Here is a 23,596-nt window from a genome sequence, read left to right as displayed (position 1 = left end):
GAATCTCCAGAGGACCTACTTGTCAGATGAAATTTAGATAATTATATGATTAAACAAATTATGGAAAACTGAGGAAATTTGCATATTAACACAGATGGAATTTTTGAGTACTCCCCCGCTCCTCAAAAGATAGTTCCATTTAAACACTGGTTAGCTCTTGTAGGAAAATTTCAAACTTTTAAATTTACTTATACTTATAAAGAGTATATAGGGTGAGACATTAAAAAGCTAATAGATTTAATTTAGGGGCTTGGAACCTATTAAAATTTTGATTGAGTAAATTTTACAGAACTTATGGGCTTTATTCAATAATTCATGAATTAGCAGTCCATCTAGCAGACAGACAGGAGCTCCAAGGAGTTCCAAAATGAAAGTCTTTTATAGGCAGAAGGGAGCAGGGTAAAGAAATTATACTAGCAAAAAGGGGTTTGTTGTGGCAAGATCCCCTTCCTTTAAGGGTTGGTGGAGGTCCTAGCAGATGACCTCTCTAGTGCTGACTAGGAAATTCCAGGCTGACTGCTTTAAGATTCCATTCCTGGGAAAGTTTAAAAGTCCTTTCCAGAGGCTGAAACTGTAATTAAGCTAAGGATTAAATCTCAGTTTGGTGACATGGGGCTTTGCATAACTGATTCTGTTTTGGTCCTGTTATCTTTTTTAAACAAGTCTTTATCTTGAATTCATTAACAATTTCAGTTTTATAAATTTGAATTACAGAATCAGAGAATGTTAAGTAGTAACCTGGCCTGATCCCATCCCAAAGATGATGTAGAAGGTGTGCGGAATGATTTTCCCCTTAGGATGCGAAAATATAAAAACTCAAAGCGTTGGCACTTGGTAAAACCATTTCTAGGTCTTGAACTTGTGTGATCATTTATCAGTCTTCCCCCAAACATCCCCTTCTTTAATGGCATGCACCCCCTTTTTCAAACAAACTTCAGACATACTTCAAACATTCTCCTTTATTCTTGTAACTTGTTCTTGATGTAAAATTAGTTTTAATCTTTTATCAGATTTATGTATTATTTTTGTTAAAATTATATTTTATTATAAGTAACTTGTCAGGAATCACATTCTTAGTCTTCAGGGTGAAATGGAAGTAATGTTTGGCCTGTCTCTAGTTAACTAGCAGGTGGAAGGAAGGCTTCGCATTTAGAAGGGGAAGTGGAGAAAGTTGGAATGTACATACTCCTGTTTCCTTCTTCAAGTTACTCAGCCTCAGTGTTTGATTTTGGCAGGGAGTTGTAGGTTTGGTGTTGGGGATATTTGAGGTGAAGAAATTAAAGTGCTCAGGTATCTGGGAGAAATGGAAGCATCATTGTGCCCTTGGCAGAAGAATGTGGTCTTTGAAGAATTAAAAGCATGTTTGCTCATTTTGGTCATTTGTCTCCACACAGTGCACACAGCGGGAATCTGTTATAAAGGGTAATTAAGGATCATGCAAAATCATTTGTTATTTGGGAATATCCATTAGGGAGGATTCTGAGAATTCTTACTCCTGTAAATTACATCCATATTCTTCTCTCTCCTTTCTCCCAACAGTGATGAAAATAGCATCATAGCAAGGCTAGTCTCTGAAAAGATTTTATGTGTATATTTTAATCGAAAGAAGATACATTCAAAATACTAGACACATTGTAGCTGCTCAATAAATAATCTCCTTTATTTTATTTATTTATTAAACTTTTATTTTTGAACTAATTTTAGATTCACAGGAAGGTACAAAGAAATATACATACAAGGAGGTCCCACTCACCCTTCACCTAACCTCTCCTGGTTTAACGTATTGTATCAAAACCAGGAACCTGACATTGGTGCAATCTTTAGAGCTTATTCAGATTTCACCAGATATTCATGCATTTGTGTGCGTGTGTGTATGTGTGTGTGTGCACGCATTCGTAGCTTTATGCAGTTTCGTTACATGTGTAACTTTCTATAACTACAATAATCAAGATACTTGTCTGTTAAATCATGCGAAGTTTATACCTGTCTACAACCACAACTCCTTCTTCCCATCCCCAGCCTTTGGAAATCACTGATCTAACTCTAACTCTAGAATTGTGTTATTCCACAAATGTTTTATAAATGGAATCATGCAATATGTATCCTTTTTGAATTATTTTATTTTTTAAAAATCTCAGTGCTTTTTAGTTACAGCATTTTAATGTTAGTGACTTTGCTTACCAACGGTAGCACTTTGGTTTAGCAAAGAAAATGCTCAAATTTTGTTTTTTCTTCTTTAGTAGGTTTCACTTGCCAGCATGTAAGTCAGGCTGTCAGTGTGAATCATGTGAAAAGAGCAATAGCTGAGAATCTGTGGTCAGTTTGCTCAGAATGTTTAAAAGAAAGAAGATGCTGTGATGGGCAGGCAGTACTTCCTTCTGATATTTGGTTGTGCCTCAAGTGTGGTTTTCAGGTGAGAAAAGAGGGTTTTTTTCATGTGTGAGTTTGTCTTAAATATTTTCTTTAATGCTTATTTTGAGTTTGTCTGTTAGTAATGCTTAGAACTTAAGATAAATGTATTCCATGTTTTGATAGAACTCTCCAAGGCTGAGCTTAGAAATGTTTAAGGTAAAGTAAAAGGTATGTTTTGTTCAGAAAGTAATCGTGTGGTTTATAAAAACTTCAAAGAGAATCTAGCCCACTCACAATAGTTCTCATATCTAGACCTGCCATTACCTACTTAGTATTCTGTAAGTTTTTTGGAGTGTGAGTATGATTTAAGTTTTGGTTAATTTGAAACAAATGTATATGTAAATCATACAAATAGCATTCTGTTCATCTTTAGGGATGTGGTAAAAACTCAGAAAGCCAACATTCATTGAAGCACTTCAAGAGTTGGAGAACAGAGCTTCATTGTATTGTAATTAGTCTGAGCTCTTGGATTATATGGTAAGTTAGATTTTATTAGTACTTATGCCCATTACAAAAATATCTTTTTTTTTTTTTTTTTAGCTTTACAGGTAAAATAATTAAAGATGTTATACCAGCTTATGCTTTTTAGCCTGAAATACAATCTATGGAATAATTTAAGAAAATTAATATTACTCATGAATACAAAATTTAAATAAGAAATCAGTCATTCCTCTACTTTTCTTTAACTTTTAATCTATTCACTTATTAAATATATATCTTTATTGCTTTCAAAGAGAGGAAGGGAGAGGGAGAGAGAGGGATAGAAACCTCAATGATGAGAGAGTCATTGATCGGCTGCCTCCTGCATGCCCCCGACTGGGGATCGAGCCCACAACCTGGGCATGTGCCCTGACCAGGAATCGAACCACGATCACCTGGATCCTAGGTCGATTCTCAACCGCTGAGCCATGCCTGGCGGGGCTAACTTTTTATTTTTACAATAAAGACAAATTCTTTCCAGTTGCCTTTTTGTAATGAACTTGCCAATACAGAATCCCAGAGTTGTAGAGGAGGAGGGCACTTGAAGCAGCCAAGTGGTTTGGTGATTCTCTGCAGGGGAAAGGGAACTTCTTAGGTGATTCTACTATGAAACCTTGCTTGGGAATCAAGTTTAGTTCCCTCACTTTTTGTATAAGGACACTGGATATCATTTACTGTTTTGTGGTTGCAAAACAAAAATCCAGGCACTAAAACAAATCTTTTGGTTCCCTAGCCTCTTCTCAGCATACCACACTGCTTCAGTAATATAAGTGGACACTATTGAAAAGCTTGCCTTGTATTTTACGACAAAAGTATTCGAATTGGAATTTATAGACTACTAGGGTTTCTTGAATGAATTTTCAAATTTTCTTTAAGACAAAAATATTGTAGCTTTGTGTTTTTATTTCAAGGTTCTAAAATTAATGTTAGGATATTTTGGCCTGTAGGAGATATCACCATCTTATAATTTAATTCAGCCACAGGGTTGGGTGGTTGCTGCATTTGTGTTTTTGTTGTTGTTGGCCCCAAGTAATAGTATTGGGGAGAATGAGGAAAGAATAGAGGGAATTTACTATGTAAATGATGCATTGGAGCCGGAGGAGTGGAGGATGATGCCTAGTATGGCAGCTCAATAAACATTTCTCTGTAGCAATGGTCTCAAATTATGGGGTGTGTCAGAATCACCGGGAGGGCTTGTTAAAATAGATTGCTGGGTCTCAGGTCTACAGATTCTGTTTTAGTGGTTTTAGGGTAGGGCCTTCGAATTTGCTTTTCTATCAAGTCCCCAGGTATTGCCTATGCTGCTGGGGAAAAACCTAAAAAAGAAAGGAATAGTGTAGATTTGATAATTTAATTATGATTAACAAAGTGTTGTTAGACAGTGGATTTGATACTGTTTTAACAGATGATAATTACTTGCACAGTACCCCAAACAAAATAAAACACTCTCATCCAGTCTTCTCCATCTCTGTAAGTAGAACTAAGTATCCAAGCCAGAAGCCTGGCAGTTGTTTTCTTCCCTTTTTTTAATCTTATTTTATTTTTTTAAAATCTTTTAACAATAGTAGACAAATAGTATAATGATTTCCTCTGTACCCATCACCCAGCTTTAAACATTATCAGCACTCAGTTAGTCTTGTTTTATTTAAACCAGGACCTCTCAATCTCAGTACTAGTGGCTTTTGGGCTGATAATTCTCTGTTGTGAGGGGACTGTCCTGTACATTATAGGATGTTTAGCAGCATCCCTGGCCTCTCTACCCACTGGATGTCAGTAGCAGCTTCCCCAGTGTGACAACCAAAATGTTCTCAATGCTCTGCCAAACACACTGCCAAGTACATTGCCAAGTACACTGCCAAAGGTCCCCTGGGAACAAAACTGCTCCTGCTTGAGAATCACTGACACACCCTCATCCACTTCTCCCTTCTCCCGGCAGTTGTTTTGACATTTGGCTCTCCCTTTTCATGTTTATACCTGAAAATATGTAAAATAAATCTGTTCATTCTTTTCAAGATTCACTGTTTCTTACCCTGATCTGCTTCTATTCCTGATATCCTCCAATTTGACATTAGTCAGAGTGATGTTTTTAAATTTCAATTGAATCATATCACTCCCCTGCTTGAAAACCCTCATGGCATTTCCATTACACTTAGGATAAACTACTAAAACTTTGATTTAAATAATAAGGCTCTGTATGAACTGTTCACTGCTTATGTCTCTAGATTTCCCTGGTGCCTCACCCTGTGTACCTCCCTTACTCACATAATTTAAAGGCAAAAGTAGATAAATGCCAACTTTATTACCTGATGTGCAAAATTATTGAAGATATTTTCATAATAATTTGCTTAAATTTTATATGTTTTCAGGTGTTACGAGTGTGATGAAAAATTATCAACACATAGTAATAAGAAGGTTTTGGCTCAGATAGTTGATTTTCTCCAGAAACATGTTTCTAAAACGCAAACAAGTAAGTTAAGCAATTGCTAAAGAAATTTGTATTAAACTAAAATATTTTATACTTTGTTTAAAGAATTCATAAGTTCATAAAAGAGTACCTTAGATTTTATGGTCATCTCTCAGTGCGAGTGCATTTCATTCTTCCGTAGCTATCCTGTGTTGTATTTATATAACCAGTAATGAGCAGCTGGTGAGGGCAGTGACTAGATCGTGGGCTTCTGAGACAGATGGGGCTGAGTTTGAGTTTAGGCTCCACCTAAATGACTTACTGTCTTTGTGGCCTTTACTCCTAGTTTCCTTACCTAAAAAATTAGGATAATAATTCTATCGTGTGCAGTTGTTGTGAGGCTTAGAGATGTTTTCTGAAGATTTAGAAATCATGTATGTAAAAACACTTGTGTAATGTCTGACACATATTTACGAAATGATAGGTTATTTGTTATGTAATTATAGTGCAGTTCAGACGCTAACTACCTGGAGTTAGGCTGCCTTGCACACTAAGAGCTCAGTGCCCCACAAGACACCGTCACTTCACGCGTCATCCTCAAGCTCAGGGGTTCTCTGGCCACCTACATTTCTGAACAAGTGGCTACAAATTCAGGGGTTCCTATTACCCTCTTTAGGTTCAGTAATTTGCTACAATGAGTCAGAGAACTCAGGAAAGTGCTAAATTTACAATTACAGTTTTATTATAGGAAAAAAAAAAATGATCAGGACCAGCTGATAAAAGAGACACATAGAGTGGGTCCGGGAAGGTTCCAAACACGCAGCTTCTCTGTCTTCTTCGTGTGGAGTTAGGATGCATCACCTTTCAGGCACACTGATGGGTAACAATACACAGAGTATTGTCAGCCAGGGAAGCTCACCAGAGCTTTGATGTCCAGAGTTTTTATTGAGGTTTCATTGCATAAACTTTGCCACATGATTTAAGTCAGTGTCCAGTACCCCAACCCTCTAATCACATGGTTGGTCTTTCTGGCGTGACTGGCTCCCATCCTGAGTCATTTCATTAGCGTAAACTGTCCAGGCACCCACAGTGAATATAAAAGACACGTTGTTAATTTGTTACCATATGCTCTCAAGTGTGGTCCAAGGGGCCCAACATGAATGAAAAGGACACTTCAATTACTCCGAATATCCAGGGATTTAGTGGGCACTTCCCAGGAACCTGGGGCAAAGGCAGGTAAGTCCTTTATTATACAAGAGTAATGTATTATATATTATATACTTTGTTATCTAACATATTAGCAATATATAATGCATGTTAATATAAATTAAGAGTAACGGGGAAGCAGTTTCTTCATTCAAAAATATTAAGTGCCTACACCACATGCTAGGTTTTATTCTTTATTTGACACGTAATGGTAAAACAAAAACATTTTATCTCACCCTTTTGGGGTTTTGGGGTTTAGAGTATAGTGGGGGAGACACAAAAATAAGCAAATACATAATAACTTTTGGTAAGTGCTACAAAGGAAAGGAACAGGTTGCACTGATAAGTGATAATGTAGTGGTCACAGTGATCAAGAAAGCCAGTAGGGGGAGTGTGGTTTCCTGAGAGGGAGTGGAATGAGATGAAGAGGTGGAGGCAGGTCATGAAGGATACTGTAAGGAATTCCTTGGTAAAGAGTATTTTTTTATTGGAAGTGTAATGGAAGTTATTAAAGTATTTTAAGCAGGGGAGTAACAGTTATTCCATCTTTTTATAACAAGATTACTCTGATTGCTATATGGAGAATAAACTGTTGGGTGAAGGCGAGGAGATCATTAAGAAGGTTAAAGGAGGTTATTGTTGTAGGCCAGCTGAGAGGCTAGTAGAGGCTCTGGTGGAAGGTGGGTGCAGTCAGATGTAATGAGTGACGGAGAGTGGGAGGAATTAAGTACAAACGTCAGGATTTTGATTAACTAGATGAATGGGAGTGAATGGACATGATAATTTTGAAATGCCTTTGGAGCAGAACTGAATGCTTAGTAATTGACATCAGAAACCAAAAAATTATACAAACATATAGTTGTCAGCTGTATTTCTGTAGTCTGATATACATTGTATTTGTTAGCTATTGCTCTAAGACAGTTGTGGTGAAGAAACTGGATGAGGCACTAGGGGAAGTAAACTCAGGCTCCTGGACAGTAGAAGAAATGATTAATTTTATCACTTTATTTATTCAACGAACATTTATTGAAATCTTACTCTGTTCCATGCATACTAGTCAGCTCCAATTATGCTCAAATCAAGAATCAGGAAAAATGAGGTGGTGATAGACATTTAATACTCCAGGAACAGAGATGTTGGCCTCAGTGCTGTCTCCTGAAAACTGCACATTAAATTTGTTTTGTTGGCCATAATAAAATATATAGGGATATGATGCCATGGGTGGCAAAAGTGCAATCAATTGTAGAAATTATTTTCTCTGTATTTTTCACCTTGGAGGTTCCTTTAGATTAAGAACAAAGCTAGTCTGATTACATTCATTTTGTACATTTCTTTTTAAATATGTTTTTATCGATTTCAGAGGGAGGATGGAAGGAGGAGAGGTAGAAACATCAATGATGAGAGAGAGAGTCATTGATCGGCTGCCTCCTGCACACCCCACACTGGGGATGGAGCCCACACCTGGGCATGTGTCCTGACCGGGAATCGAACCGTGACCTGGTTCCTGGGTCTATGTCCAACCACTGAGCCACGCCGGCTGGGCCTAATTTTATACATTTCTTGAATATTTACTGTCATAAGGAACGTAAGGCAGGGAGCATGGGATAATGTGGAGAAAGGACATGGGCTTTGAGCCGGCCGTCTGGCAGTCGCATTGGACTCTCTGTCGCTGGCTCTGTGACTTGGGGTAGATGACAGTTTGTCTCAGCGTGGTTTTCCTCAGCACTGTTTCCCTCCTTCCCACGGGGCTTCGGGAAATGGAGGTTGATGAAACAGTTCCTGCCCTGAAGAAGCTTAAGATCTAAAAGAAGTTGTGAGATAAAAAAGTAATGATAATGAAAGAGTAGAATTGTCTTTTGAGAGGTGTTTAAACAAAGTCCTTTAGATGTTCGAAGAGGGAAGTAACGTTCCGTTGGAAGGAATCCTGAAGGGGTCCGGGTGAGCTGGCTTTCACGCTGACCCTTGGAGGGTGAACTCTGGATGGGCCCAGATGAGGGGAGAAGTCGTTTCAGGTGGTGGAAGGGACCATGTAGGCTTTAATTGTGTTGAGGGAACCATGGGTAGCACCTGGACTGGTGGGAGACAGATTCTTGCGGGAATTTGAGTGTGTAGAGCTTTCAAAGCTAGAGAGACATAGTCCTGAATTCAAGGTTTCCCGAAGGGCGAGGGAAAATGTGGTTATCTTTGTTTTCAAAGCTACAGGATCTCTCAGGCAAGTTTGGTTTAAAATAAGACCCCCTGGCATTCTAGAAGTAAGTTTTTGGGGTGGTAATTTGCCGTATTCTTTCTTGTGTGAGGCTTTAGCATATTTTTATAAAATACTTTAAGAACCAAATGTGAACGTTGCTATTGAGGTTTGTAAGAATGCTGGATATGATTATGCAGCTATTTTAGATTAGAATTGTGAAGACTAGAAATGTAAAAATGTCTGTATATGGTAATTCAAAAAATAGGAAACTGTATATTTAGGTGGAAGAATAAAAATGATTTTAAAAGATTCTTTTTATATTTTGCACTAATTAAAAATAACTCTACTGAGAGGAAAGCCCATACCTGTACCCTAAACATGATTTTAAGTTACACAGTGCCTGAGCTAATGTCTAATAGATGTAAATCAGCTTCTCTATACAGAGAATCTAGGCTGCTGACCCATCCATCTCTTAAAGACAACTAGCTCAGTGAACCTCAGCTTTTGGGTAGGTAGCCCATTAGGCTCTTAAAAAATTATTGAGGACTTAAAGAGCTTTGGTTAGGTAGGTAGGTTATATATCACTACTTATAATAGAACTTAAAACTAAGAAAATTAAAATATTAATTCACTGAGAAATAGCAATGAAAGAACTATTTTTTTCAGAATAACACAAACTTAATAAATGGCATTATTTTACATTTTTACAAATCTCTAATGTCTGGCTTAATAGAAAACAGCTGGATTCTCATGCCTACTTCTGCATTCAATCTGTTGTAGCACATGGCATGTAGCCTCTGGGAAACTGCATTGTATAATTGATTTAATTGAGAATGAATGAAAGTAAAAAAAGCAAATAACATCTTAGACTTGTAAAGTACTTTTGACCTTAAGGACCCTGAAAGGAGGATGGTGTCTTCAGAAAGGTGTTTTCAGGTTCACTTTCAGAACTGCTGGCCTAGCACATTTCTGTCTGTTTTCTGTCTCAGCCTCACTTGCCCTAAGGCTCACTCAAATCCTACTCCAAGAATAAGCGCCCAATCCTTTGTCTTAGCTCTGGTCTCCAACGTAGCAGGCCTTAGAATGTAATAACACAGGGTTTTGTGGTGTTTAGATTTCATGTGCTTGTATGTCTTATTTTTAAAACTGTACGTCCCTTGAGGATTGTACCTGGCTTATATTCTTTTTGATTCCTATGTGGCTAAGCAGTAAATACTTGCTGAATTGAACTAAACTAGTATGTAACCAGTTTTTACTGGGGAAGTTGATAAGCTTTGCATTTTTGCCCAAAAAACCCCTGAATATTAATATAAAATTATTTTATTTTATTCATTCATTTATTTTAGCCATTCACTATGCTAGATACTGGATATACAGTAGTAAATGGGACAGTTCCTGCTATTGTTGATCTTTTTGGTCCAGTAAGGGATATTGATAAATCACAATTATAATTGCTTGTTTAAATAGCACTGTGATGGAGTAGGTGCAGGGGACTGTGAGAACACTTTGGAGTAGTCTCTAACCTAGACTGGAAGAGACAGGAACGTTTGATTTAGAGGAAAACCTTTCTAAGCCAAGAGCTAAAAGATATCTCAGAATCAGCGAGGTAAAGAGGCAGGGGGTTATGTGTTCCAGGCAGAGGAATAGCATATTGATGAGGGAGCTTGATACGTTCAGGGAATTTTATAGAGCTGCAAGGTTGAGTTTTGTGTGTTAGGGAGTGGTGAGAGGTGAGACTCTAAAGGTAAGTGGGAACAGATATTAAAGGGCCTTGAAGTTTAGAGTTTATTCTGCAACCAGTGAGGAATTGGCTACTTTTAAGTGGAGACGTGGCTGATGGGTTTTGTATTTTTGAAAGATCTCTTTGACTATCGTGTGGAGATAGATGGGAATGCCTTGGTATGTATACCTGCTCATTCATGTGGCAGTGTCAGTTGACTACATGATCAAATAAAGATATCTAAGGCTAATTAATAGGTTATGGAATTTTGAGAATAAACAGGGGAGGTAATTATTATTTGGTTCCAAGGTAGAGGAGTCGTGGGGCAGCAAGTTTTTTCTTTTTAAAGATTAAACTTCTTTTCAGCTGTAGAAATGGGCAAATTACATTAATACTACATGACTGGTTTAGGTAATTGCATTAAGCAGTTGAGGGAACCCCAGCGCAGGTTCCCAGAAGAATGCTTACAGCTGTGTGGAATTCACATCTGATGCTAGGATTTGTGTAAAAAATAAAAATTAAAAAAAATCCCTCCATTCCTTCCCCCTCAAAGATACACCAGAAAACTAAAAACAACCAGTAAATTCCTCATATGTAACACAAAATTGAAAAAGAGCAAGAAAATTTTCTGTTGAAACCCATCCAGAAATATATATTGTTAAAAAGTGGGTATTTTCTGAAAGGCTCATTTGTCACTTAGATAGTTTTATAAATGTCATATAAGTATTCCATAAATACTTATCAAATATAGGAATTCCTGGTGAAATAATATTGTTAAATATTGGTTTGCTGTTTGTGAACTAGATGGGTAATTGACAATCCCACATTTCCCCCCCTAAAACAATAAATTTAGCCCATAATTTTAATACTGGTGGGATGCCATTTTCAAAGAGCTTAAAGGGAGAATAAAATTTTCTGTTAAATTCACTAAGCGTAGGCTCTTGGTATAAAAATGCATGATTTATGTTGGTTCTTTTGGTTGTATTAAGATTAAGTTTGCTGTATCTTTTTTTTTTTTTTAAGTAAGAGAGTAAATGGTATGTTTGGGATCTGAAACAGTATATCTGAAAGTAAATAATAGTGTGCCCTTTTACAGTAGCAATTTTAATGTAATGTAATACTTTAACTTTTTTTTTACAAAAATAATACATTTTGTTCTGCTTAAAAGTGACAGTTGCTTGCCTATGAAATATGCATTTTCAAAAATAAGTATAAAAATAATTATTTCCCTGTATAAAAGGGTTTAGGGACAAAAAGATGTTGGACATTTAAAAAACAGCTTGCTGTTACCTGTAGGGATTTAAATCTGGGGTTCCTCATTTGAACTACAGAGCACAGAAAATTATTTGAGTGACTATTTTCTCAGTTCCCCCAAAGCTGGCACCTGGCTAGTACCCTTCTGGATACATAAGAAGTTAATTGGGTACATTGGGTGCCTAAAGCATTAGGGCTTAGTTTTTTTGAGGAACCCTTTGAGAAGGACTGCTATAAACTTTAATAAAGTCATAAATTCACACATTGAAGATATTCAGTACATTCTGCTTTGCTTAAGGGTAGTGGCCTTTTCTTTCATATCACTAGCATTTCATTAGTGTCTTAAATTATCACACTTATTAACCTTATCAGCCATTATCATACAGACAGATATTAGGTCATAATGTCTAACTGCTGGGGCTTGAATCTGTGCTCTGTTACAAACTAGGTAATTGCATCACCTCTCTGCAGTGGGGACAATGGAGAGGAGATAATGCTCTCAGACTCTTTTTTTAAATAAGCAAACTACCAAATAGTTTACTTTCCCCATGCCTATGGGAAACTTGGGAAGCACCAATGTTCCCCTCCTGGATTGACCAAAGTAATTTATAAATATTCATACTTTTGAGAAAAGAGATATTTAATATTATTTGGCAACAAATGCACTACTGGTTGTTTTCAATTTTCTCCTATGATAAGAAAAGCTGCATGTCTGTGTACTTGCTCTCTTATTTCTGTAGGTTAAATTTTGGGGGATTTCTGGCCAATTTATAAACATGTCTTAAATTTTGATTACTGTTATTCAACACCCCCCAGAAAGGTTATACAAAAGTATAGTTGACAAGAATACCCATTTTCCCATATTTGTCTTTGTTTATAGTTTGTAGGGTTTTTAGGGGGGGTGTTGTAATAATAATGCCATTGTTGCCAGGTCCCATCAGTCTTCTTGCGGGGGGAGGTACTTTGCTGGTGCTTCAACCATTTTTCTGCCTGGCAGGACTTGAGTATGTACAAAACCTTATCAGGTTACTCAGTTAACCAGCAGCTCCTTGAGTACTCAAATTGTAGGCTTAAAGGTAAACTGCAGAGATATAAAAGAGCTTTAAAAATTGCATCTAGAGTGCCTGAAGGTGTATGCCAGGGTTCCTTACATTCTGACGTCTGTGTAAGTGCAGGGTCTGATGAGAGTGCTGGCAATACAAAGGTGAGGCAGTAAATCCCTCCCAATAACATAATCTCCTAACCCTGACAACCGTCTAACAGTCTTTCCAATTATAGCCATTTTGTGGATTCAGGTAAAGCTTGAGAACAAAACAAATGATAATCAGAGTTTTGTATAATTTGTCTTTTTCGTTATTGCTGTCTTTTTAATTATACGATACTTCAAAACATTTTGCAGTTCAGTCCTTGGCACGTTTGGTTCTGTTTATAAAGAAAGAGTTCCTAAACTGAGCTAGATCAAAAACCACTGCCAGACTGAGAAGGTTTGTTGTCTCTAAAAACAAAATGATAAGTCGTCAGCCCTTAACAGAAGGATAAGTTGCTTTTTATTAAAACACATACCTCTTTGTATGTCAAATAATTGAGAGACTGACTCTCAGACACCCTTGTTTTAATCTAGAGTCTTAAACTTTCAGTTGACAGTTTCTTAGCAAATATACATGTATGCTTAGTTTCTAAAGTTTTACTAAAATTTTCCCATGAATTTAAGGTTTAATATCTCTATGCTGGTCACTATGTATCAATTCCTATACTGAAGTCATAAATCATAAGCAGTCGAGTATATATAGGTAGTGGTTCAATGGACATTTGATAAGTCAATTGAATTTGAATTGTTACATTTTATAAGCATGTTACTTAATAAAACAAAAAACTTGCACTGTAAATAAAACAAATTTAAATAGTTCTTAGAAAATGTCATTTTGTTGTTAAATGATCTCATCTATTTAATATTCAAATCCAATAGCATAATTAATTGTGAATATGTTCGCACAGACTTACATGTAAAAGTCAACAAATAGATCCTTGCTACTTGTGTGAAGGGGCTGTTTAACCATGAAATAACTACTTTTGTTGCCACTGCCCCGTGGACATGTTCTCTCTGGCAGTGCTGTCCATATTTGGTGGCTCTGCATGGAGAGCCAGGTGGTGCTGAAAAGCATCGCACAGTGAAGCGTGGACATATCTCTGTTCGACATTTGTCGTCTCTTACTGCTGAAGGGCAGGGTAAAATCTGTTTTTCCATATGTTTATGCTTTTTTTTTGCCTGCAGTTTTGTCCAGATGGTCTTATGAACATTGTTTACTTTAGGATGTTATCCCAGATGTTTTGAAAACTGATGGGTAAATGTGGTACACAGATACATAAATCATTTACATGTTATGCTTTAAAAATGCTATTTGTTCTTATAAGATTAAAATATAATTTATTTCTGAAAATTTTCCCAAGTGAATAATATATGTTATATATGTAATATATTTATATATAGTTAATATAATCTATATAGTTTCCTCAATCACTCTATTTTTATGTTAATAAGCTAAAAATTACTATGTCAACATTTATTAAGAATATTAACTAAAGGAAATCTTTTGAAGAGTCATATCTGTTCAGGGTTGCATGGACCCAAATTTGTAAGAATGTTGCCCTACTGTCTTTTATAATTCTCCTCATTGTACATAAATCACTGAAGAGAAATTAGGTGGTAAAATGACAAGGATTTATAACTAAAAGGTTATCATTATGACTGTGGGCAAATCACTTCACCTGTTGGAGACTGAGTTTTGTAAATGTAAAATCAAAGCAACAGCCTAGTACCAAAAAATGGAGTAATGCATGGCTTTAATTACTCTTTCATCTTGAACCTCTTACAAACAAATCACTATGAAACCATCTAGTGGCAGGAGCTACAGTGAGGGCTGGAACCTGCCGATTCCAGCCTCCATTTGGAACCTCAGATATAATAGGAAGAAGTGAACTGTTCTCGTTTGCAGACCCAGCCGGGCTCACAGTGGGGTTCTTGTTTGTGTAGTGCTTTTTAAGCACTGATGGGCTTTTTCCATTTGCTCTTACATTCACTTGTGAGTTTGAATACTGCCTGGCCTTTTCTTGCTTTCTGTTTTCTCCATGCCTGGCCTCTGCACTGCAGTGACCTCTGTTAATTGGACTAGCCTTTGCTGCTAAGCTCTAGTAGGGGGTTTAATTTGTATCACTTATTGTAATATCTGCAGGACAGGAGAAGAGATCTCCCTTGTTCTTCACTGTGTTAACTTGGAATTCTAGTCTTGGGAGTTGAAAACAACTCTTCATTATGTGGACAACAGACACCCAGTAACCACCGATACTGGTTAAAGTATAAGCAAACAGGAATAAAGGGGCAAAGCAGGTAACAGGGTTTATGAAAAAATATTGCGTCATAGGATAAAAGTTAAGATTTGAAAGAAAAATCTTTTCTGAGCCATCAGTTTGCTAAATGATAGAAACATCTTAGATACTACCAATTCATTTCTCTCTGAGATATTTCCTCATGTGACAGATTTCAAGGTGTGAAGTCAAGCTTTGTTTGAACCAACAGTATGTGTGTGACGCCAGTCTGCTAGCACCCGAAACTAACGTTTCTCTTTACAGTGGTTTCTTGCTCCTGTCCAGAGAATAGGGCCACCTCCACTCCTGTTCACTTCCCGTAATGCTTTTGTGCAGAAGGGCAGGGTGGGGAGGGGATGTCTTAACTTATTTTCTCTTAAGAGCTCATCAGGGACATGGAGGGCTACTAGTCTACAAGTCTACTGGATTTGTTGTTTAATCTTGTAGGTTTTCATTTGTATTGATTTAAAAAAATTTTTTAAAAATATATCTTTATTGATTTCAGAGAGGAAGGGAGAGAGAGAGAGAGAGAGAGATAGAAACATCAGTGATGAGAGAGTCATTGATCGGCTGCCTCCTGCACGCTCTCTGCTGGGGATCGAGCCCGCCCCCCGGGCATGTGCCCTCACCAGGAATTGAACCGTGATCTGCTGGATCCTAGGTCGATGCTCAACTGCTGAGCCACGCCCGGCTGGGCTGTACTGATTTATGATGATGATGATGTATGTTCTCCTCAACATCACACCCCTGTGGAAGAAAGAACAGGCATAAGAGACATTCCTTGATTTCCATTAATCTGATTGGAGGGCAAATAGCCAAACATTTAAAAGTTAATTAACAATGCAAGGACCTGTCAGTATCAGATGACTAAAACGTATAATGTGAAGAACTACAAAATCTGAAGGTTGAAAGGAATTTAAAACAACATTCAGTTAAAACCAAAAGATTTGAGAACTTAGGAATTCCCTGTCAAACCTCAAATAATAATGATTCAGAAAGTAATCTGCTGTGAAATAGATTTAATTAATCGTGTTAGTTCACTAATACTTATATTATAATTCTGTTAATTTTTAACTTTTTTTTGACAATTTCAAATGCAGAAAAGTTGCAAGAATAATACAAAAAAATTTCCACTAGATTTTTTAGTTTCATCATTTCTTTTGTTATTAGTTGACATTCTCTTGTAAGGAAGAGTTTTTCCCTTTTATCCCCATTTTAAAATTACTTATCAATTCAGAATCACGTTTGTTTTGTTCAGTGAATAGTAATCTATTAGTGCCCTCTTTAGTTTGATATTCAAATTGTTCCCCAAATTCAAATTCGGCCAGTGGGAACCTATTGAAAATGGCACCTGTGTATTTGGACACACTACGCTTGCTTATTTCCCGGCGTAATAATGTTATAGGCTCACTTTGCCCCTTTGCTGCCCCAGCTTAACAATCAGCCTTTTCTTCCAGGAGTCTACATTCCTTGTAGTAAGGGATGGTATTTAGAAACCAAGATTTGGATCTCTTGTACTTGTTTTTTACTTTATTCTTTTATATTTAAGTTTTTAATTCATCTGGGATTGATTCTGCTATGTAGTGTGAGGTACAGATGTGTATATTAAAATGAATGAAAATTAATTGCTTTAGCAGTAAGGTACAAAACTCAAGACATTTATTTGTGTTTGTGTTCCTGACCTTCAGGAATACTGATTCAGGGGAGACAGCTTATTTAATTTGAAATAATGCACTTATATTATGTTGGATGATATATATTTAATCTTACATTTCATGTCAGCTATGTTTTCTCCAACTTAGGTGCATTTTCTAGAATTATAAAACTCTGTGAAGAAAAATGTGAGACAGGTGAAAAAAAGAAGGGGCGAAAAGGCAGCAGTGTGGCATCTGTAAAAGGAATTACGAACTTAGGAAATACTTGCTTTTTTAATGCAGTTATGCAGGTAAGAGCCATCAGAAAGCTTTGGAAAATGTAAAAGATAATTTTAATTCATGTTTGTGTACACACCTGTAGACTGTCAAATGACTGCTAAATGTTCACCTAGAAATTTCTGTGTTCTTTTTGTTTTAGGCTATCTTTAGCCATTGTCCCACGAATACATAAACCTTTTTCCACAGTGCTTCTTAAATGTCTTCTCTGTATTTTACCGTGGCTCTATCAGTAACTGTGACATTTCTAAATGTAAAATGTATTCAATTACATTTTTTAACTTAAAAAAATTTTGCTATGCTAGATGGAATTTGAAAATTTGTGAGTAATTTATTCCATAAAATCGGAAGCATAGAATACCTGAATCAGAAGACTTTCCTTTGTTTTCTTTTAGAACTTGGCACAGTCTTACATTCTTACTGAACTGATGAATGAGATAAAAGAAAATGGTACAAAACTCAAGATTTTTCCTTCATCAGACTCTCAGCTGGTAAGAAGTGTAACTATCTGGATAAAAGCTCTTTTGGGATGAACCACTGATGTTGTTGAAATCTATCTTTTCTGTTTCTCAGAACTATCAACGGAGGTGGTAGTTAGAGAGTTTGAAAAAATAATTCAGAAATATTTTGTGAAAATTAGAAAACAGACATACTAGAAATAACAAAACATGTTTGACTTTTGTTAAGTAAAATGTTTAGGACTCCTGTTTTGTAGTTGCTGGTGACATTTGCTTAAATACAGCATTTTTAAAAAATACATTTTTATTGATTTTAGAGAGAGGAAGGGAGAGGGAAAGAGACAGAGAGAAATATCAGTGATGAGAGAGACTCATTTATCTCCCTCAGTGCATCAAGTAATAAGCCCACCTCGTTCAACTGCAGGTGTGTGCTGGTGGCCTTTGGCTGGAGGGCATTGACACTAGTAATAATGATTTTAATTAGAAATTGGTGTGTGTGTGTGTGTGTGTGTGTGTGTGTGTTTGTGTTTGTGTTAGTGGAAGAAAGAGTGTATGAATAGCTCATGACCTGGCTTTCAGAAACACTTACGTGTCCTCACAGTTCTTAGCCCAATGTAGTAATCTTAGATTTTTCTTCCAAGGAGGCAGTTTTGAAAGACAATATTGTTGTATTTTTTGTTGAAAAAGCAGACTCTAAAGTCATTGCCTGTCCAGCCCCTTAACATTTCATGGTAGATCCCAGTGTCCTCTTCTAGAGTGAGTGAGACAGTCAAGGCTCCTTCACTAGGTGAGTTACCGCTTAGTCATCTGAAAGGCTTCCTGTGAAACGTGATTGTCTGACTGTGTGGGGCTGTGCCTCAGGGCCGCTCTGTGGAGCTGGTGTTGGAGCTGGTCCTTAGGTCTGCTCGTTCCCACAGGGACAGTGTCCGTCTCGGGCCTTAGAGCTGGCCTGAGTCCACTGCTCTGTCAGTCACCAGTCCACTCGGCCTTTGTGAGCTGTAGGCCTCCCTCCCTCCCTTCCTCTTCCTCTTCCTCCTTCTCCTTCCTCTTCCTCCTTCCTCCTTCTCCTCCTTCCTCCTCCTCCTCCTCCTCCTCTTCTTCTTCCTCCTCCTCCTCCTCCTCCTCTTCTTCCCTCTTCCCTTACTGTGCTGGCTTGAACCACCAGTCGCATGTTGCCTGGAAGTGACGAGAGCAGATTTCCTCGCCTTAGTCCCCAAGTTAGGCAGAGAATCCAGCTTCTCACTGTTATGAAAACTGAAGTTGACCGCAGGTTTTTATAGGTGCTCATCAGGTTGAGGGCATTCCTTTTGATTCCTAGTTTTCTGAGAGTTTTGTCATGAATGGATGTTGAATTTTGTCAAAAGCTTTTCCTGCACCTGTTAAGGTTATTGTATGTTTTTCTTCTTTATTCTCTGTTAATGTGGCTGAAATTACATTGACTTTCAGACCTATCTGGTATTCATTCCTAGGACAAACCCCACTTAGTTATGCTGTATTATTATTATGTTGCCGGATTCAACTTGTTAATATTTATATGCATCTCAGCAGTGTGCTTACTTTTAAAACACTATTTGTTAAACTAAAGTATTCATACAGAGAAGTGCACTTTGTAATTACATAGATAACGGGCTTTCACAGAGTGCGCACACGGAGCTGACGCCGACCAGCGCTTTGCTGGAGAAGCAGCCCGGCGCCAGCGCCCGGAAGCCCTTCAGGTTGCCTCCGCTCCCTCCCTCCCTGCGTCCCAGGGGTGCCTCCAGCCCGGTGGCTAACGGGACAGGTTAGCTGTGCCTCTTCTAATATCACACATCAGTGAAGTCATACAGCATATGCTGTTTTGTATTTGACCTCTTCCTGACACAGGTCAGTGAGATTCATCAAGGCTTCATTGCATTCTCATTAGCCGACTTGCTTTTGTTTTCAAGTTAAAGTGTACTTTTAAAACTAGGTTTCTTTATTCAGTTAATTCTGAAGATTTTCACTTGTCTAAAAATGCTTTATTTGGGGTTGGGGGATACTACACCTTAGTGCTTGGGCTTTGAATGTGCGTTAATCCTTCCCACAATTTAAACTACTTTTGTCCAGCTTTTTGTCTCTCTCCTTTAAAGACAAAGATGGTGTGCCAATTTTGTGACGTAATTTCCCATTCCTTATTTAATAGTAAACTATTTGGGGGGGGAAAGGGTGTGGAGTTTTGCTAATAAATATAATTTATGATTATTTGTGAAGATGTACAAATATCAAGTAGATGAATAATTTTACTTTTAGGAGAGCACATTAATGGACAGTTACAAGCAACTAAAAATTGGAGATTTCATTCTTAAGCTAATAGTTTTATTAAGTAAAGGGCAGATGGTATGAGAATACCTGTGTTTTTCAAGATAAGGCACTTATTCCCATTTTTCATTTTTATATATTTTATATATGAGGGAATAAAGTTTCTTAATACAGTTGAGGCAACTTAGTTGTCATCATTTAAACACAATATAACTGTTTGATTTTAAACAATATACTGTATATTTCTGACACAGAGTTGATCATGTTTTTAAAGGATCCATTAATGGTGGAGCTTTCAAGCCCTGGACCACTGACCTCAGCCTTGATCCTGTTTCTTCACAGCATGAAGGAAACTGACAAAGGATCGCTTTCTCCTAAAGCTCTCTTCAGTCAGCTTTGTCAGAAGTGGGTGCACCTACATTCTTAATATAAATAGTCATGAGTCACAAAGTACTCTTGTGTTTATACTTATTATGAGTATTTTCAATCTTACTGTAACATTGCTATTATTGCCTAGACTACCAAGAGAAAGAATTAACATTGTTTAGTTGCAGCTCTGTGTTTTATGGAAATTATATCTCATAATACTCTGAAGAAGTGACTATGCCCATTTTATATGTAAGGAAACTGAGACTCATGCAAGTTGAGTTGTTTACCTCGTTTCATAGCGACAAAACCAGGATTCAAATAGAGGTCTGTCCTAACTCAGAAGCCCATGATATAATATGATAAAGTGAGAAAATTATAGAATTGTAAAATCTAAAAGGTGCTGTAATGGATCATCTAACCTAGTTTATTTATTTTAAAAGATGAGCTTTGAGGCAAATAGAGTTTAAGTGAATTTCTCAAGATATTACAGTATGTCTCAAAACAAGATCTTTGAGTGCCTAGAAATAAACACATACCATAAAGGTCCTGACTTAACTTTAATATATTTATTTATTCCTTCATCTAGAAAATTGAGAGCTTACTCTGTTGTCTGTACTTGCTAGAATTCAGGCACACAATGTATCATGTATTAAAAATGGACCTTGTCATGGAGCTCATAAACTAGTCCAGTCCACAATTAACTGAAATGTAGAAACAAAATTCTTTAAATATGAACTTGCATTTTTGTATATCTACAATCTTTAAAATTTCATTTTAACTTAAGCTCATTATCTGTGCCATGGTATCGTATTGTGTTTTATTGTATTTTATCTCATAATATTGTACCAATGTTAATTTCTTTTTAAAAAAATTTATTGTGGAAAGAATACATCATGAGCTCTGTCCTCTTAAAATTTTGTGTGTGTGTAATACATTATTGTTGACTCTAGGCACAGTGTTGTGTAGCCGATCTCTAGGGCTTATTCGTCTTCCTTGACTGAAACTTTATGCCCACCGATTAGCAACTCCGTATTTCCGCCTCACTCCAGCCCCTCACAGCCACCATTCCACGCTTTGATTCTATTAATTTGACTATTTCAGATTCCTCATATAAATGGAATCGTGCAGTATTTGTCTTTCTGTGACTGGCTTATTTCACTTAGCATAATGTGCCATTGTATTAAATTTAGTCCAAAATATAGAGGGTATGTTTTGTGTTTCATCTGCTTGGCAAATGCTGTTTTTTCAAAGCCTGAGGAACAAAAAAAAAAAATCCCTGAAAAGTCTTAGAGACATGGGTGCCTCATAAAGTTAAGAAATTTTTAGGATATTATGTGCTTTAGAAATTTGTTTTAGACTCTATCCAAAATAACTTTGTTTTGTATCATTTTTTTCTGGTTTTATAAAGATTTATAAATTTTTAATAAATTGTTAAAGAGATACTCATAGATAAAAATTCAAATTTGTATTATGGTTTTTTATTTTGAAAACTGATTATCGCCCTAGCCAGTTTTGCTCCGTGGTTAGAGCGTCGGCTCTCGGACTGAAGGGTCCAGAGTTCGATTCCGGCCAGGGGCATGTACCTTGGTTGCAGGCTCGATCCCAGGCCCTGGTCGGGGCCCTTGTGGGGGGTAACCAGTCAATGTGTCTCTCTCACACTGATGTTTCTCCTTCTCTCTCTCTCTCCGTCCCTCCCTCTTCCTCTCCTTTCCCTTCCACGCTGAAAAGCAATGGAGAAAATATATCCTCAGGGGAGGATTTAAAAAAATTAAAGCAAAAAATAAACATAAAAAAGTGATTATGCATATACAGATATATAAAAATTGTCTGCAACTTGCTTGCTTTGTTTAATATGTTTTGTATATCTTTCCATATAGTACATGTGGATATAACTTATTTGATTTTACAGTAATCAAATTTTGTCTTTTTTTAAAATTTTTTCCATTGCTTTTCAGAGAGAGTGGAAGAGAGAGAGAGAGAAACATTGATGTAAAAGAGACACATTGATTGGTTGCTTCCCACATGCACTCGGACCAGGGCCGAGGATTGAGCCTGCAACCGAGGGATGTTCCCTTGGCTGCAATCGAACCCAGGACCCTTCAGTCCGCAGGCTGACACTTTAAACACTGAGTCAAACCGGCTAGGGCACATTTTGTCTTTTGACTTTGTACAAAAAGTAAATTGAATCTTTGATTATATGTTATTACAAAGTGATTTTAAATATTAGTAATATATTGTTGATGAAATGATCATTCTTTCTTTCTTTCCTGTTTTGTTTTTAAATCTTAGGGCCCCTCGATTTAAAAGTTTTCAGCAACAGGACAGTCAGGAGCTTCTGCATTATCTGCTGGATGCAGTGAGGACAGAAGAAACAAAGGTCAGGTTTCTTTATGTTTATCTCGTATACTCTGTAAGAAGAGGGTTCAAGACGGGAGGAATGAATTCCTACTGTATTTTTATGCACGGTTGAGAAGTTAACTTGATTTTTTTCTAACTATTGTATTTATAATTAGTTAAATTTTGGGGACATTAGCACAGTCCCCCATGAGCTAAGATCTTATCACATTTTCTTAGATCTAGAAACATACGAAGAATAGAGATTCCAACTTAAGTCTTTCTGACTACCAAACAAACGGTCTTAGTTTAGCTTTAATGTTTGGTCTTCAGTGACTAGGATAAATAATATGTGTTGTTTTTAATTTAAAATTTAACCATAATTATTTCACTATTTGAAAATTTATTAAGTCTAACTTAATAATTCTGTTGCATTGATACTCTAGTTGAGGGGTCCATAAAGTAGCAGGTGGAGAGAAATGCTCTGTCTTTGCATTATGAGCAGTAAATGTATTTTGACGCTTCTGAGCCTACAGATGATATAGGAGTTACTTTAAGATTAATCTGGACTATCAGTTGTTAGAATAATTTTTTCCTATGATTTTTAGGAATATGTTTACTACATGGTGGTCATGTATCAATGTAAATGGAATTAAAAATTGTCTCTTTACGTTGTTTTTCTCTGTTGTTATCACAAATAAAACAATGACATCTATCCCTGTCATTTGTTTCTATCTCACGTCTATTACTTGATGGCATTCTTTGTTTCCAATTAAATCATTGTTTTGTCATAATGGTGCATTGAGATTCACAGCATCTTAAACACTCGGGAAGTAGAGCAGGAAACACTGGCTTCTGAAAGCTCTTAGAGGGTTTTAGATGGCGTGGCGAAATGAAAATGTCAAGTCTGTGGGTCTGTTCAGTCCTGTGAGCGAGGGCAGTGGGCGCGTCAGTTACAGTGGTACGGGGCAGGCGCTGCATTGTCGGCCTGGGAACCCACAGCTGTTCGTCGCGCTGCTGTTGTCCTTTGTCACTGCCATGTGTTTTTTGATTGAAGAAGGGCCACAGCGTTATGTCAGCCACCAGAATCTTTTAGTAATGATTAAAAACTACTGACTTCCTTTCCTATTAAAGATTTTTTTCTTACGACAATCAAGTTCAGGACTATAACGTGCTCTCACTGAATAGAGGACTAAAGGG

General features: G+C 37.0%; 1 protein-coding gene across 4 annotated transcripts in view; it reads left to right on the top strand.

The window, feature by feature from the left end:
• Positions 1–23,596, top strand: part of USP45 (ubiquitin specific peptidase 45) — a 46,626-nt gene that overhangs the window by 6,336 nt on the left and 16,694 nt on the right. For 3 of the 4 annotated variants that reach the window (XM_081139512.1, XM_081139510.1, XM_081139513.1), the window contains exons 3-9: positions 2,241–2,413; positions 2,786–2,889; positions 5,259–5,359; positions 16,830–16,972; positions 17,354–17,449; positions 19,968–20,098; positions 22,352–22,439. In XM_081139512.1, the coding sequence (XP_080995638.1) occupies positions 2,241–2,413; positions 2,786–2,889; positions 5,259–5,359; positions 16,830–16,972; positions 17,354–17,449; positions 19,968–20,098; positions 22,352–22,439 (836 nt within the window). The remainder of the gene's footprint in view (positions 1–2,240; positions 2,414–2,785; positions 2,890–5,258; positions 5,360–16,829; positions 16,973–17,353; positions 17,450–19,967; positions 20,099–22,351; positions 22,440–23,596) is intronic. The other variant, XM_081139511.1, reaches the window with a different exon arrangement.

This window comes from Miniopterus schreibersii (assembly GCF_964146895.1).
Source record: "Miniopterus schreibersii genome assembly, chromosome: 6".
In the NCBI taxonomy this organism is placed as follows: Eukaryota; Metazoa; Chordata; class Mammalia; order Chiroptera; family Miniopteridae; genus Miniopterus; species Miniopterus schreibersii.
This window is presented reverse-complemented; position numbering and strand designations above follow the sequence as displayed.